Here is a 15086-nt window from a genome sequence, read left to right on the forward strand (position 1 = left end):
CGGAAGGGCCCCCGGAGCGCCGCCCACCGCAGCCGAGTGACGTCCGCGGGCGGGCCGCTCCTCTCTCTCCCCGCCGCCGGCATGCCGAAGCTCAGCAAGGAGGCCAAGCAGCGGCTGCAGCAGCTCTTCAAGGGCGGTCAGTTCGCCATCCGCTGGGGCTTCATCCCGGTCGTGCTTTACCTAGGTCAGTAACGGCGGGCGCCGGCGTGCAGCGGCCCGCACTGCACGGCTGCGGGCCGGCCCCGGTCCCGGGGCGGGGAACGAGGTCGGGGCGGCCGGGGGCGAGCGGGCGTGGGGAGGGCGGGGGTGCGGGGGGACGCGTGAGGGCGCGGGTTGGGGGGGGTTTTTCCCCCCGCCCTGCGCTGTCCGCGCATCCCCCGCCGAGAGGGGGGGGGGGGGCCACGGGCGGGTGGTCGGTGTGGGGGGCCGGCGGGCTGATGGATAGCCGGCGGGCTTTAACTGGTACAGAAGGTTGCTTTGAACTCTGCCGCGTTAGGCAACGTTAGGGTATTGCGTTCCCATCCTTAGTTTATTGATTATTTTAAAATTGATGGGTTTGGGGGCGGGGATTCCCGCAGCGTTTCGCGACCTGCTTCGATCCGGCGGGGGTTTGCGAGGGCTCCGCCTTTAGGGAGGGATCACAGGATCACAGGATGGCCAGGGTTGGAACGAGCCTCCTGAATCACGAATCTCCAACCCCCCTACCACAGGCAGGGCCACCAACCTCCCCATTTAATGCTAGGCCAGGCTGCCCAAGGCCCCATCCAGCCTGGCCTTGAACACCTGCAGGGATGGACAGGGCATCCACAACCTCTCTGGGCAGCCTGAGCTGCTCTGTGGCACCATGCGCGCTTATGTAACGCGAGTGTTACGTCCTGCTGGTGCGCTGTGTGGGCAGTTGTACCTCTGCCTGGATGCCCGCGTACTTCTGTTGTGTAACTGTAAGGAACTGGGTTGTAGGAGCTTTGTTTTATGCCTCCGACAGATAAATGTGCTGCTCCCCCAGCAGCCCGCATTGCCGCCTGAGCAATTTTCATGCTGTGATTAATGAAGGGACACCAATACAGGTGCCACCCTTTCCTGACCCCTGGAGGTGGCACAGACTCGGAAGTCTGTAGTACTGAATCCTCTATTACAGTTACAGCGGCACTGCAGTGCTTGGTGCTGCTGATCCCAGTTTGTATCGGCCCATATGTATGAAATGCACTGTAACCAATGGAATGTTTCAGTGAAAGACCTAGGTTGGGGTGGGATATTCAGGACACATGCGAGGGAGTGTGCTCTGTGCAATTGCAGCTCGTTGGTAGGTGTTTTTATGCTTGCTTTGAAGTGACTGCTCCTGTGTGAAGTAGGTAAATTAGGCCAGTACAGTTCTGTGAAACTGGATTGCTTATGTAATATTTCTGGCCCTTATTCCCTAGTACTGTTTGCTAAATCTGTGTCACACACACATGTAGTATGACTGCTAACACAACTTCATGTATTTCAAAGCAATTTTATTGGTAAGTGTGGCCACAAAAGGCAACGGACCAGAATATTTAATAGTCTAAGTCTGACAAGGTTATCTTCAAAGAGGTAACCTAGTGCCCACCACATTAATGGAAGCTTTTCCATTAACCTTCATGGCCTGTGTTTTAGGTGGGCTGTCATTACTTATAATCTGTAAGGGAGAGGAATAATATATTTTCCATATAGCATCCATTTCTATCAAGCATTTGTGGGAAAGCACGTTGAACAGCATACATCATGTATAGTTGTGCTTCAAGACTTAATTTACAGTCCAGCAAGAAAGCTGTTTGATAAACTGAACCTTGAATTGCTTATCTAGCATTTGTTTGCCTTAGTGAATCAGTAGTTAAGTCATTAGCTGGAGATGAAGTCTTTGTAATTAACTTGCCCTGCAAGGCAGTTAGAACAAAGCGCTCTAAGTTTAATCAATTGAACATTTAGAATTCTTTCACCCTGAATTAAATAAACAGTTACTGAAATAGAAATGTAAGTTCATTACAGAATGCTGCCTGCTAAGGCTCACAGTGGTTGCTTATACTGGGTATAGGCGTCACTGCTGGTGCTGTCTCATTCAGTTGCATTCTCAGCAACATTTAAAATCTCATTGGTAGTTATGTATATGTGCATGCATGTGTGTGTGCTGGGATCTTCAGGGTAAATAATTTCCATCATCTCTCACAGCTTCAAATTCAATTGTTCCTGAATTTTAAATCAGATAGAGATGCAGGTAAGAGTTAAAAAACAAAACAAAAAAAACCCAAAAAAAACCAACAACAACAAAGAAAATTAAAAATGGTACGCTTGTATTTATTTTGCCTGCTTTCTAACCCTGGTTAATGTTACTTTTCTGTTGAGATGAGTCTACAACTTCGTGAATCACAGTTCCCCCCTCCTTTTGCATCTCAGTTTAATGTACTGGGATAATCTGATACTGTGTTAGCTGTGTAGGAGTCTACACATACATGTGTGTGTTTATCTAATGTTTATTTCTGTTCAGGTTTTAGGAGGGGTGCAGATCCAGGAATGCCTGAGCCCACAATCTGGAGGTACGTGTTGTGTCCAAATGTATATGCAAAAGCAGAGCTCTCTTGGTCACAGTTTTAGGTGTTACCTCTGGTTGTTCACACTAAACAGCAAGAGGTGTTTTATCCACTGTTTTAATTGGTCTTGGGTGATAGTATAGCTGGTCAGGTTATTTTTTCTTTTAAAATCAAAACTAGAAAAAACAGCGAAACACAGGTTCTTGTAAGAGCCTTGGTGTTTTGTTCTGAATCCTGTGCATTTTTTTTTTAATATATGGGACTTCCTGTGCCTTTTTGAGTGGCAGCTGCCCTTGTAATCTGTTTTAGAGGTGTTCTATGCAAGTGTCTTTTCACACCTAGAAATAATTACTTATACTTCTAACAGGGGTTTTAACCAAAATCCATTCTCCTTCCCTCTTTGTAAATATGGTTGTAAAGCTGCTTAAAAACGGCATTAAATACAGAGATACATCCTTCAGTATTTGTCGTTGCAGTGGATCAAAATGCATTTGCTCATATTGCCTCTTTATTATGGGACAACTTGTCACTGCTGCAATGTCCTGGCATTAGTGGCCATAAATTCTTGTGGGGTTTGAGTTCTATTGAAGCATATCCATGGGTCAGACTTTTAAAATTAAGATTTTGAAGGGAATGTGGCTCTTTTAATGATCTTGAAATTTGACAACAGCACAGAGCCAGGTACTGCTAAGACAAATAATTGATGGTCTGCATTGTTTGCAAAATTATATGTTGATTATTTTTGCCTCACACGATATAAAGGAGCTACTTCTAACAGTAGAAAGAATGAGAAAAATGTCAAGGTCATGTTACAGTTTCAGTAAAATCTTTTGTCTTATGGTGTCATTTGCTCAAGTTGTTTGTTTGCTGGCAGTGTTCCTGTGTTCAGTTTCACTAGCAGCTTGAGATTTTTTTCTTGTATTGAGCATGTCTGCAGAGCATAAAGTATGCATTTGATACCAGGGTATGTGTACAGGTAACAGAAATGCATTTAGGTCTAGTCTGAGGCTTACAAGTTCTTTTTCTGGGTAGGTAGCTTTGTTGCAATGTATTCTGGCTGGTTTTTGTGGGTTTTTTTGGTAGCATTTATGCTGTATTTTTATAGGGCTGTTTGTTCTGACTTGCTTTTTAGAGAAACTTATTTAAAAACAAGAACGTACTGCAAATCTGACTTTCATTTCCTCCCCCCTCCCCTTTCAGTCTGCTTTGGGGATGAAAGATGTGGCTGTCTGCTCTAGAACCAGCTGATGGACAGAGAAAGTGTTTGAAGATTCATACGTTCCAGAGGATGAGGCGAATGCTTTCACCAGCTGACTCTGTCAGCTTGCTAATGGCATAGGTTGTACATACAACACAATGGAGTTTGTATGGATGTAACTTATTTGGATTATGGTAAAATTAAATCTAGTTTGAAATGGATATGTGTTGTTTTGAAGTCTTTATTACATAAAGTGACAGTTCCTTTAAAATGTATTTAACCATTTAAATGTGGAGGTAACTATATATAATCATAAATATAAGTAACCATTGATTTTGGTAAATTTGGCAATGTTCAACCCTCTTGGATCTACATAGCAAGTATGAATTTCAGATAGAGGTTTTTCTTCATAATAACCAGAATCATAGAGTGCTTTGGGTTAGAAGGGACCTTTAAGATCGTCTAGTTCTATCTCCCCTGCTACAGGCAGGGACACCTCCCTCTAGACCAGGTTGTTCACAGCCCCATCTGGCCTGACCTTGAATGCCTCCAGGAAAGAGGTATTCACAGTCCGGCTGGGCAGCCTGTTTCAGTGTCTCACCACCCTCACAGTAAAGAATTTCTCCCTGAAATCTAGTCTAAATCTACCCTCCTCCAGTTTAAAACCATTGCCCCTTGTCCTTTCACAACATGCCCTTATAAAAAGTCCCTCCCCAGCTTTTCTGCTGTCAAGCCATTCTCCACCTAACCTGTATCTGTGCTTGGGATTGCCCTGACCCAGATGCAGGACCGTGCAGTTGTCCTTGTTCTTCATGAGGTTCATGAGGTTGATGTGGGCCCACCTCAGGTGTGTCCAGGTCTGGATGGCATCCCTTCTCTCTGGAGTGTTAACTGTACCTCTCAGCCTGGTGTTGATGTTTTAAACATTTTGACATTCTTGAAAGATTTTTGCTGAGTGCAAGTAAGCCCGTGCTGCTTGTTGCTCAGTGCAGAGCTGGTATTTGTTTTCTTCTAAATTTGTTCACCCCTGGATATCTTTGACTTGTGATGTACTCTTTTCCTAGCATATTCAGATAATGAAAAAAAACAGATGTACACTTTTGTACTGAATTTACCTTCAAATGCCATTGAAATTTTCCACAGTTTGGGAGTGATGGTAGGAGTATGTGACAAAATCACTGTATTTAAGAAAATAAAATCTTGTTTGCTCCAGTTAATGCTGAAAAAAGATATTCTTGATCAGCTTAACCCAGATTTTCTGACTGTACATTGAGTGGTGAGTAGGAGATGCCTCAGTTTCTCATCTGCTGTTGGAAGTCGTGGTAAAATGCTTATGAGAAATGGAGAAAAAATGAGAAATGAGCCAAGAGAAGAAATAAATTAAAAGACGAGGATTTAAAAAAAAAAAGAAAAGTGGGAGATGGGGAAGCTAAGGTAACATAAAGCAGCATGTTCCTTAAAGTCCAATTGGTCACGATAATTAAATGTCACGGAATGGTGGAATAGCAGATGATGACCGATTGCGGATGGGCAAAGAGCAAGTTCTGAGTGCAGAATACTGTTGTGATCCTGTTTCCTGTTGATATTGCAGCTTTTCTAATGGTAACTTGAGAATAATTTAACTGCAATTGAACTGTCTTTCATTATGGAAGCGTTGAAATTCAGAGCCCTTTTTCTTGACTGATCCTGTTACAATGAGGATGAAATAATCTGAGAGTGGCTTTGATCATGGCCAGGAACAATTTCCTTTCACTGAATCTGTTGGCATGACCTTAGATACTCAATATTAAGAGAGAAGCTGTTCGGTGCAAAATAACATGGATTTCTTAAAATCGACTTTGGCATTCCACAAGGCTACTCAAAATGCAACTGTGTATGTTCCAAAACACCTGCAGAAGTATTTCTCATGTTCTATCCAGTGTCAGACATTTGCGGATGTGGTTTGTGGGTCTTAACCACCACATGGTTGCTCTGTGCTTGCCAAGAATTGTAGTATTTGGCAATAGGCAGAGAATTGGGAACTGTTCTTGTCTCTTTTAAGAAAAGTATGTACGTAAGCATGGATATATTGAGCACAGACTGGATTCACTGCTGTAAATTTCCCGTCTAAGTAGTTGCAGTTCAGCTTACTTTAAGATCTGGAATTATTGGATAAATATTACAATCCTTACGTTCAGAATTTCACTTTAAGCACACCAGATGGCAAACTTTTGGTCGTTCTCTATTGCTGATTGGCTGCAGTTATTGTTCTTTTAAAAAATCAGATGCTGTTCTGGAAAGTCATTAACATGGAACCTCTCACTGTTCAAATTCCTGCTTCGCTCTATTGATCAGTAAATCTCTGTCGAGTGAATCAGTGGCTTCTGTAGCCAAGCAGATTCTTTTCAGTAATGAGGCTTATGGTGTGCTCCTTTGAGACCACTGTGAACTCAGATTTGAAATGAAGTCAGTGATGGTAGTTTACAGAGAAGCATACTCCGAATTCCACAGCTGAACTCAAGTTTATGCTTGGGAACGTTTTTGCCTGAGCCACTCGTAGGAAGATCAAAAGTTGCTGTAGCTCACTATTCTGCTTGCCAAATATGAATACGGGGATATTAATATTAGAAGAATGTGCTGTACTTCATCTCCTCACATATGAAGAAGATAATATTGCTCCATGCCAGAAGGTGCTGGCCACAGGGGCTGTGGCCTCTTCCTGCAAGAGTGACACGAGGTAATGGTGTCACCTCAGATCGGTGTCTGAGGAGAGCAGCTATGAAGAAGCCAGGGACGAAGAACTGGGCTGTTTCTCCTCTGGTAGCCAGGCTGCATGTGAAGCACTAGTGGAGTATTGGGAAGGCATGGTGGGCAGGGAGTGCTGTAATGTCCTGCCTTCTGAGTATTTCGTTCTCTGTCATACTAACAGAGTGAACGGGGATTGAGACATTAGGCTAAAGAAAAAACAAGAAAAAAAGCTTAGGTTCTGGGAGAAAAAAAGAAGACAAGGATTGATCAGAAGAGGATAAAAGAAGGAGATGCTGACAAGATTTTTGGAAGTGGAAAATAGATGAGAAAAAGACAAATATGCACATCAGACAGGGAGCAGCAGAGTCCTGGTGGTGCTTGATGTGTTGTACTTGGGGAGTTTGTGAGTTTGGGGGCTGTTTTGGTCTTGGTGTGTGGTAATTTTGGTCTCCTAATTAATCATCAGTAAAACTTAAAGTTTTTATCGTACGGTTTTCAAACATGTGAACACTGCAAACCAAAGCAACTTTCATAATTTTGTAACAACAGGCCCACGTGTTGGCTATGCCTAAAACCATTGCTTCTTGTCTGTGCAGCAAGATGGCTCTAGATGACAGTGCTTTCCATGGCTTTGCTGCATCGTGTTAATGAAACAGGGATCTAACACATTTTTAACAGGAAAATTTGCCAAAGCAATCTGGGTATTTTTGGAAACACCTCATTATGGAGTTGGAATTTAAGCTATGATGATACCAGTGATGACTTTTGGAAATAAAAGCTCATTACATCTGTTCTCACCACAGAAGTAAAAACCACATCCTGGTTTAATGTCATATGACTAATTTACTTTTTAAAGCAGACTATTTAATTGCAATTTCTAAATAGTTTTCCATGATGGTATGTGATGCAGTAACTGTTTGTGGCTTACATGCATTGTTTCTTGATTATGTTTATATTAATTCAGGATTAGGGAATGGGTAAGGCAGAGGAGATGCAAATCTGCTAAGTGGAAAAGAGGATTTACTCCTATTTTCTTGCAATTAAGAAATCAAGTTTCTGTCAAAAATTAGAAAAAGCAAGTGCAAAGCGGTGAGCAGCTACTGACCTGGGAAATTAGGTGAACATGGATTTGCAACTACATCGTTATGTGATTTCTCTGGATCCACTTTATTCTCGTGGAAACTTCCCAAATGGTGCAATTCAAGGTGCAGCAACTGGAAAACAGGTCTTTCTCAGCAAGACTGGAAGATCGTCTGTACATCTGCCTTCATCCTAAACGGTCTCCCTTCTCACAAATTCTGTTTTCTCTTATAGCCCAGTGCCAGGCCACTGAGCCATGTGAGCAGGAGGGATAAGTGTAAGGAGAGGCAAGGACAGTTGCTGTGCACCAGTGGTGTCGTAGCAGGCAGTTCATCCAAGCTGAGGAATGGACTTGGAACTTTCCATAGGTGATTGTGCTTTTGTGTGTGTATGCAGCAGCAGGGATTCTCTGAGGTAATAAAACTGTTAATATAATTTGTGTGCATCATTTTGGCCCTATTTCTATGATGCCGAGTTTAGAATGATATCTATTGATATTTGTCTACTGTGTTATTTTAGAGCCCCCAAAGTCTGCCTTGAAAGTATTCCGAGGTTTGGGTAAATGCGTTGAAATTGCAGAAATTAGTTTGTATGGTGAAGAAGGGAGGAAATGGTATTTTGGTGTTGGAGTCTACAGAGATCATATTTTCTGTGTGAGAGTGTTCGTTTTATTTTTCCTCTTACCAGGAAGAAGAAAACAATTTCAGATCTCTCAGTGAAATTCTGTTTAATAATTCAACTTGAAAAACAGAAGTTTAAAGAAAGTTTCCTATCAAATACCCAAGGTTTGTAATAGTATATATATTCAGCAGCAGTTCTGGAACTTTAGGTTTTGACTTGATAGGTACTGTTGTATATTCACCTTTCTGCCATTTCATCATGTGAACTGAATGCTGAAAAATTATTAGTTGCAGGTAACAGTGCAAAAGTCAGGGGAAGTTTCACAAGTTTGCTGAGCTCATCTGATGGCTCATTACTCATCAGATCTGTTGGTACTGTAGCTTCTCCACCTCTGTAGCACCAGCTCTGTCTTGCTAACCTCGCAGCCATCAGCCTTTATTAATGTCAGCAAAGGTACGAGAAATGGAGACAGACTTTTTCAAGAATCTGTTGTACTTTCTGCTTAAGAGGAGGCTTAAATTGGACGTTAGGAAGAATCTTTTCATGAGGAGGTTGATCAGGCATTGGAACAGGCTGACCAGGGAAATGGTGGTGTCCCTATCCCTGGAGGTATTTGAGAGACGTGTGGATGTAGCACTGAAGGACATGGTTAGCGGTGGGACTCGGTAGCTCAGGTTCATGGCTGGGCTTAAGGGTTTTTTCCAACCTATGTGATTCCATGATTCTATGGAGAGGTCTGTGGAAGAGCTGCAGATAAACTGTGGCAACTAACTATCAAACAACAAACTATCTCAGCAACTGCATCAGCAGCATCAGTGATCCTCTTCCCTCCAGGAAAAACTTGAGGTTGACCTTCCTGTCCAGTAAGCAGCTTTGCTGTCTCTTACATCCCAAAATGTAACATTTACACCTTTACTGGAATGCTGGACAGTTTAGGCAGCCACCAGCTGAAGGGTGCCTTTGGGGAATGTGGGTTTAATTTAAGCTATGTTGTGTGAAATTTCACTGCTCTGCAGTTTAGATGCCTCCTGCAATTCAAGGAGTTCAATCCAAAGAGTGAGTTTGTTTAGCTGAAGTGTACACAGTAACTAAGAATGATCTTAGGCAATCTGTCAACTGCTGCTGGTAGAGGTGAGACAGAATGTTTCTGTTTTTTTGTTTGTTTTGTTCCCTGCTACTGTCACAGTAATACAGTGCTTAAAGGGTCCAACTCGGGATTCCCGCTGAGGTCTCCTTTGTGAATCAGAGGCAGTGTGATTCATACTGTACTTGTGAATAGACTGTGCTTTTCGTAGCTGCAATCTAAGCCCTTATCTGTAGCTAAGAGGGAGCAAGATTGAGACCCCTCATACATTACCTCAGTCAGAGAACTTTGTATTTTTAAGGACACTTACTGAATTCATACTGAAGATACTCTAGAATTTCATCAAGACCAGAACAGATTTAATTACCTTATTTCCTTCTCATAGTCACGTGCATGCAAGACTGCAGCCCAGTAGCTTTAAGGTAGATTGTTGCATATTACTCACAAAGAGCAAAATGATTTAGTCATTCTCATGGCTTTCCCATAGCTGTCACAGACATGGTAAGTGCCAGAATGCTCTCTCACCAAGTAGTCACTAAGAAAATCTCTGCCAAGGTAAGCTGTGAAAAAACCAACCAGATTTCTGTATTTTGTTCTATGATGCTATGTCTCTTAGACCACATGCAGGACAACTAAAGTGCTATCTTCTGTCTTGCAAGAAAATCTCACTCACCACAGACTTCTTGAAAATGACCATTCTGAAGTCTCTTCATTCTTTCCTGAGGTGTTGCACAATTTGAGCCTATGGTTTTACCATATTGGGCAAAGCAGTTGCATTTTGCTTTGTTTTGAGCCTCTGAGATGCAGGCTGTGAGCTGACTGCTCACTGTTTTGGCATCCCCAGCAGTGGAATGTCTGTGTGGAGGATCAGAAGATCGCTCAGAGGAAGAGAAGAGTTTACTGACATCCTTATCCACATTCCAGAGCATACCTTTCATCTCCTCATTGTGCTGCTCCAGAGAGAGTAATTAATGTTCCGCTGTTCACGCTGGAAGAACAAGGCTCAAGGGAGCCCATCCTTTGTGTGTACTATGAGCTGAAATTCCTCTAAGTTTGGGTATATGAGGATGTTCACAGCCACAACAAAGGAGGTGATAGAGCTAAGGAATATTTCAGTGGTTTGGTACTCAGTCTAAGGACCTATTTTTACCTCTGCATTGCTCAGTGACTAGCATTCGTGCTCTGTGGCAGATGGATTAGATCCCAAGAGTCACTGACATTGCTGCAACAATACGTCAATTATTTCCACCTGGGGAAAGAACTTAAGATTTTTTCCACTTCTTAGGAGAAAGGGAGAAGAACACAGGATCATAGAATGGCCTGGGTTGAAAAGGATCATCTAGCTTCAACCCCCCTGCTATGTGCAGGGTTGCCAACCACCAGGCCAGGCTGCCCAGAGCCATATGCAGCCTGGCCTTGAGTGCCTCCAGGGATGGAGCATCCACAGCCTCCTTGGGCAACCTGTTCCATTGTCACCACCCTCTGAGTGAAAAATTTCCTCCTAATATCTAACCTAAATCTCCTCTGTCTCAGATGTTTAATCCAATTTGGAGAATTCCCTTAGAAGACAGCAGTGTCTAATCAGATGATAAAATCAAACTTGTTAATTTGGTATCTGACCATATTGTTTGTTTTAATTAGATTGACTTTTAAGCATACACTTACATTTACAGGTTTATGGAGTGTTCTATATTAAATAGAAAGAACTCATTCATTTGTTTCTCGAGAGCAGTGATGCTTTATCATGCTTGTACTGCTGTGCATGCAGCGAAGTACACACTGATGTGCAGTACATCTGTGTGCATTACATGCACTGTTTTAAGAACTGTATGTTGATTGTGCTGTGTATGTATGTGTAGATGCCCTGTGTAGGTCACTCTGAAAGTAGTGTCTTACATACATTTCCACGGAAACTACAACAAAGAGCACAATAACACTATTTCATAGAGCAAGTTCTCAGCTACAAAACATTGTAATTCCGTATAGCCACCATCATTAGCCAATGCATGTGGATGACACTCCTCATTCTGTGGTGTGAAAGCTGTGCATTGGCTGTCTGAAACATGGCTTGTCTTTCACACTGCTGTTGCACACACCACCCACTGCCTCACTGTGCTCACGTCCACTTTTGGTCTCCACAAACATTCAGCAAGTGTTGATGAATGTCACTAGGTGCCATTCTGTCTGCATGGAGGGATTCAATGGCACACCTTTGCTTCATCCTCACTTCGATGTCAGATGCCATTCTGTCAGACTGTCCCTCTGCTGCCATCTGTCACATGGCAACATGTAATGGGATACTGAGGGAAGGTTCTGCTGCCATACCACCAACATCCACCTTTGATGTAGCGGACTGACACAATGAAATAGGAGGCATTACATTTGGAGCAGCCTTCATAGATAGCTGATTTAATTATACAGATTAAATTATTTAAAGGGGTTATTTTGATAATTCCGGGCATTAGACGCTGGATACGGTGTAGCTCTTCAATCCTATTTAAAGTTCAGACAGGTTTTTTTTTTTTTTTTCCCAGTGAGCTTTTATTTGTTTAAAAAATATAAATAGATAAAAAATACAATCTCTCAAATATTTTAAAAGCATAAGTTATACAACAGTCTGGCTTCTGGACATTTTCCTTGGCATTGAATACGCAATAAATAAGTTGATATTCTGAATAGTACCATAAGAAATGAAACAGGTGTTTTGCTTAAGTTATTTCTAAATATTGAAGATATTTCATATAAATAGAAAACATTAGAAAAGAATAAATATTTTAAATACAATAAATAGGTTCCTAGAAGGAAATGAGAATGTCTATAAATGCAAACCATTGTTACTATCTGGTTCCTGAAACGGAACAACACTGCCATCTGCCACGTGACAGATCGGTAACAGAGGACTGTGCCCGAACTAAAACATTCAGGCACTGAAACTCCTGGTGTTTTTCAAATAGCGAACGGCCCTCACGGTCTTCTCCATAAACGAAGTAAAGTCTCGGAGGATGAGGTGTGTGGTGATTTTCTCTATCCAGGCCTTATCCGACTTCAGCTTGGCGAGGAGGGATTTCTGGGTGGCTGAGTCTGGGATGATCACTTTGTCGGGATTTATCACCTGTGGGAAACAGAACGTTGAGTCAGACCATAGGTACAAATGTGTTCCACCCAGCTTCGTAGCCCTCCTCTCCGTACAGCTGCTGGCAGCCCCACCTCTGTGCTGGGTTTTGAGGTACTCCTATCCCTGCTCTTCCAGAATTCCAATTAACGCTTGTTGGGGTTGGGGTGGCCCGGCCCAAAGTGCCCACAGTGTCTGCTGCCCTGTGCTGGCTGGGGACGTGGGATGTGGCTCGGTCTAAACCATACTGGCTGCTGCATCCTCGCTCACAAGTGTGTTAGGTATCCAAACAGGGAGCTTGCTAATGGATGGACTGGAGCACAAGTAGCAGATTGCCTCCACCTGCCATCCCCATCTCAAACAGCCTTACACGGACTGCTTTCATGAAGAAGTTTCCACCCTGCAAGCCAGAGCTCCTGACTTTCTCAAAATCTCAGCAGTCCCTACAAGCACAGAGCTCCGTGCACCCGCTCTGTTTTGTGCCACCTGCTCTGATGCCTCAGCCTTCGTCATTCCACAGAAGGCCAGTCTCACCCAGCCCTTGAACAAACCTTCTACAAACAATATATCAAGTTTGAAGCCGGTAGTTGCCTTAAGCCAGGACTATTATTCTTAGCAAATACAGTGTGAAAGAAAGAAGTCCAGCTCCCTTTCACTTAAAGAATGAGGAACACAAAAAAAGTGTGGTAGGAAAGGCACACAATGTCCTTCTCAGGTGCTGAAAACACCTGGCAGGAAATCACAGCCAGAGAGCTTTGCAGTTCTTGGTTCCCCCTCACCTAGGCAGCCCTCACTCACCCACAGTTTCACTGCTGACAAAGTAAGAAGGGTTATAGGAAGGGAAGGGTTATGGGCGTGATTAAGTGCTGCAGGAATGAAGCCAGTTTTGAAGTATGATCTTTTAAAGCACTCCAAAGCACAGAAAACAGCAGTCAGAAGTGGATATCATTCCATTCACCAAACTGAAAGAAAATCAGCTGTTTGTATCTGCAGTTATTTCTGTGAGGTTTCAAAGTTACTGTACTTCACGGCGGTCCCAGCACTGAGGGGCTGGGACCAAACTGCAGCTCTGAGTAGAGTGCCTGAGCACATTGTTTTTAAAGGAGTCTGATGAGTTTGATTGTTGTCTGGAAGGTAGGAATGGAAACAGAAAATTGGAAGAAGAGTACAGAACACGAGCTCGTAAAACTTGAAAGTTAGTCATAAGGGAAAGCAGCACAGGCAGCCAGCACCTGCTGCTGATGGGATAAGTAACAGCGGGAAATGCTCAGCCTCGGGCATGTCCTGACTGCACATCACTGCACGTCCCAGCGGCCGCGGCAGTGCCCCGCACACCGACTCACCATCTGCCGGATCGTGGCCGCCAGGTGCTTTGTGCCGTAGCACAGCGATTCGACATTCTGCTTTTCGCTAGCAAAAGTTTCTTGAATGAATTGCAGGTAGGTCTGGAAGGCGAACAGGCCGCTAGAGAGCTTCCTCAGGCATTTCTCCTGTGGAGAGAGAAGTGAGAACATCAGCAGCAGTTCGGGGTGCCTGGCACGTTGCGCTGAATTCAGCGGCGCTCGGATTGGGCCGAAGGCGGCCCAAGGAAGGAGAGGAGCGGTTCCTTGCCTCGTCGAAGCCGGCGAGCAGGCAGCCGTCCTCCTCCGTCACCTTGGGCAGGTTGAGGTTGTTCCGGACGAGCATCTCCATGCTGTTCTCGCAGACGGAGAACTTCTCGCACATCTGCGGAGAGATACCGAGAGCTGCCGTCGCGTCCGAGCCCCGGGCGCAGCCCGCAGGTCCCCCGCCGCGGCCCCGTACCCACCTCGTCCTGCAGCCGGGCGGCGCGGCTGTGCAGCAGCCAGGCCAGCGACTCGCAGTCGGGCAGCGCCCGTCGCGCCCCCGCCTCCTCCTCCAGCCCGGCCTCCCCGGACGAGTCGGCGGCGGCGGGCAGCGGGGCGGCGGCGGCGGGCGGCAGTAGCAGCGACAGCAGCAGCAGCAGCAGCGCGGCGGGGCCGGGACGGGGCGCTCTCCGGCGGCTGCTCCCGGCGCTCCCCGGCTGCCGTCCCGTCGCCTCGCAGCCCTCGGTGAAGTTCATGGTGCGGCTTCTCTGCTCGTCGGGGAGGCTGACGGATCGAATGAGCTCCGGGCATCCCTGAACGTGTATTTATCGAGGGGGCTTCGAGATTATTCATGGTCCGGGAAAATCCAGCATGAGAACACGGGGGTGTGTGCCCTGTGCTTGCGCTGGGTTTGACACAGCGCTCACTCGCCCCGTCCGAGAGCATTGGGATTGTGAAACGGGGCCGGGGGGGGAGGCGAGCCGGGCCAGGCAGAGGCATGAAGTCATTTTTCCTCCCCTTCCGTAACTCCTTGCGGGCCGCGCCGCCGCTCACCTGGCCTCGACCGGGGGTCGGGGCGGGGGATGAGCCCGGCAGCCGCCCGCAGAGCCCCGTACCTGCACGCAGGCGTGGCCTGTCTTATGTTTTATTGTGTTTTATACGTCTTATACATTGGTACCTGTTTTCACTACTTTTACTCATTATGCATCTCTATTCTCGTTTTTAAGAATTTCAGAAATTCTTTCTACTTGTGTTCTATTTTCGTTCGTTCTGTTTTGATTACTTGTAAACGTGAAACTGGATGCCCTGGATTCAGCTGCTGCACATGCCCATGTTAAACGTTGTCACGCGCACACCTTTCTGTGAACCACATCTGGGCACATCCCATCGC

At 44.9% G+C, this 15086-nt stretch overlaps 2 protein-coding genes across 2 annotated transcripts; one reads left to right on the forward strand and one right to left on the reverse strand.

Annotated features, from left to right (window-relative positions):
- The first annotated feature begins 14 nt into the window (after positions 1-14).
- Positions 15-3968, forward strand: TOMM7 (translocase of outer mitochondrial membrane 7). The gene is made up of 3 exons (XM_042888523.1): positions 15-184; positions 2507-2555; positions 3750-3968. Exons 1-3 carry the CDS (start codon positions 82-84, stop codon positions 3763-3765), a joined length of 168 nt encoding a protein of 55 aa, XP_042744457.1. The 5' UTR covers positions 15-81; the 3' UTR covers positions 3766-3968.
- An 8055-nt stretch (positions 3969-12023) lies between these two features.
- On the reverse strand, positions 12024-14451 carry IL6 (interleukin 6). The gene is made up of 4 exons (XM_042889127.1): positions 14179-14451; positions 13983-14096; positions 13715-13861; positions 12024-12371 (listed from the first exon to the last, which is right to left on the reverse strand). Exons 1-4 carry the CDS (start codon positions 14449-14451, stop codon positions 12180-12182), a joined length of 726 nt encoding a protein of 241 aa, XP_042745061.1. The 3' UTR covers positions 12024-12179.
- Between the last annotated feature and the right edge of the window lie 635 nt (positions 14452-15086).

This window comes from Lagopus leucura, unplaced genomic scaffold (assembly GCF_019238085.1).
Source record: "Lagopus leucura isolate 7727_CA_CO unplaced genomic scaffold, USGS_WTPT01 Super-Scaffold_100157, whole genome shotgun sequence".
Lineage (NCBI taxonomy): Eukaryota > Metazoa > Chordata > Aves > Galliformes > Phasianidae > Lagopus > Lagopus leucura.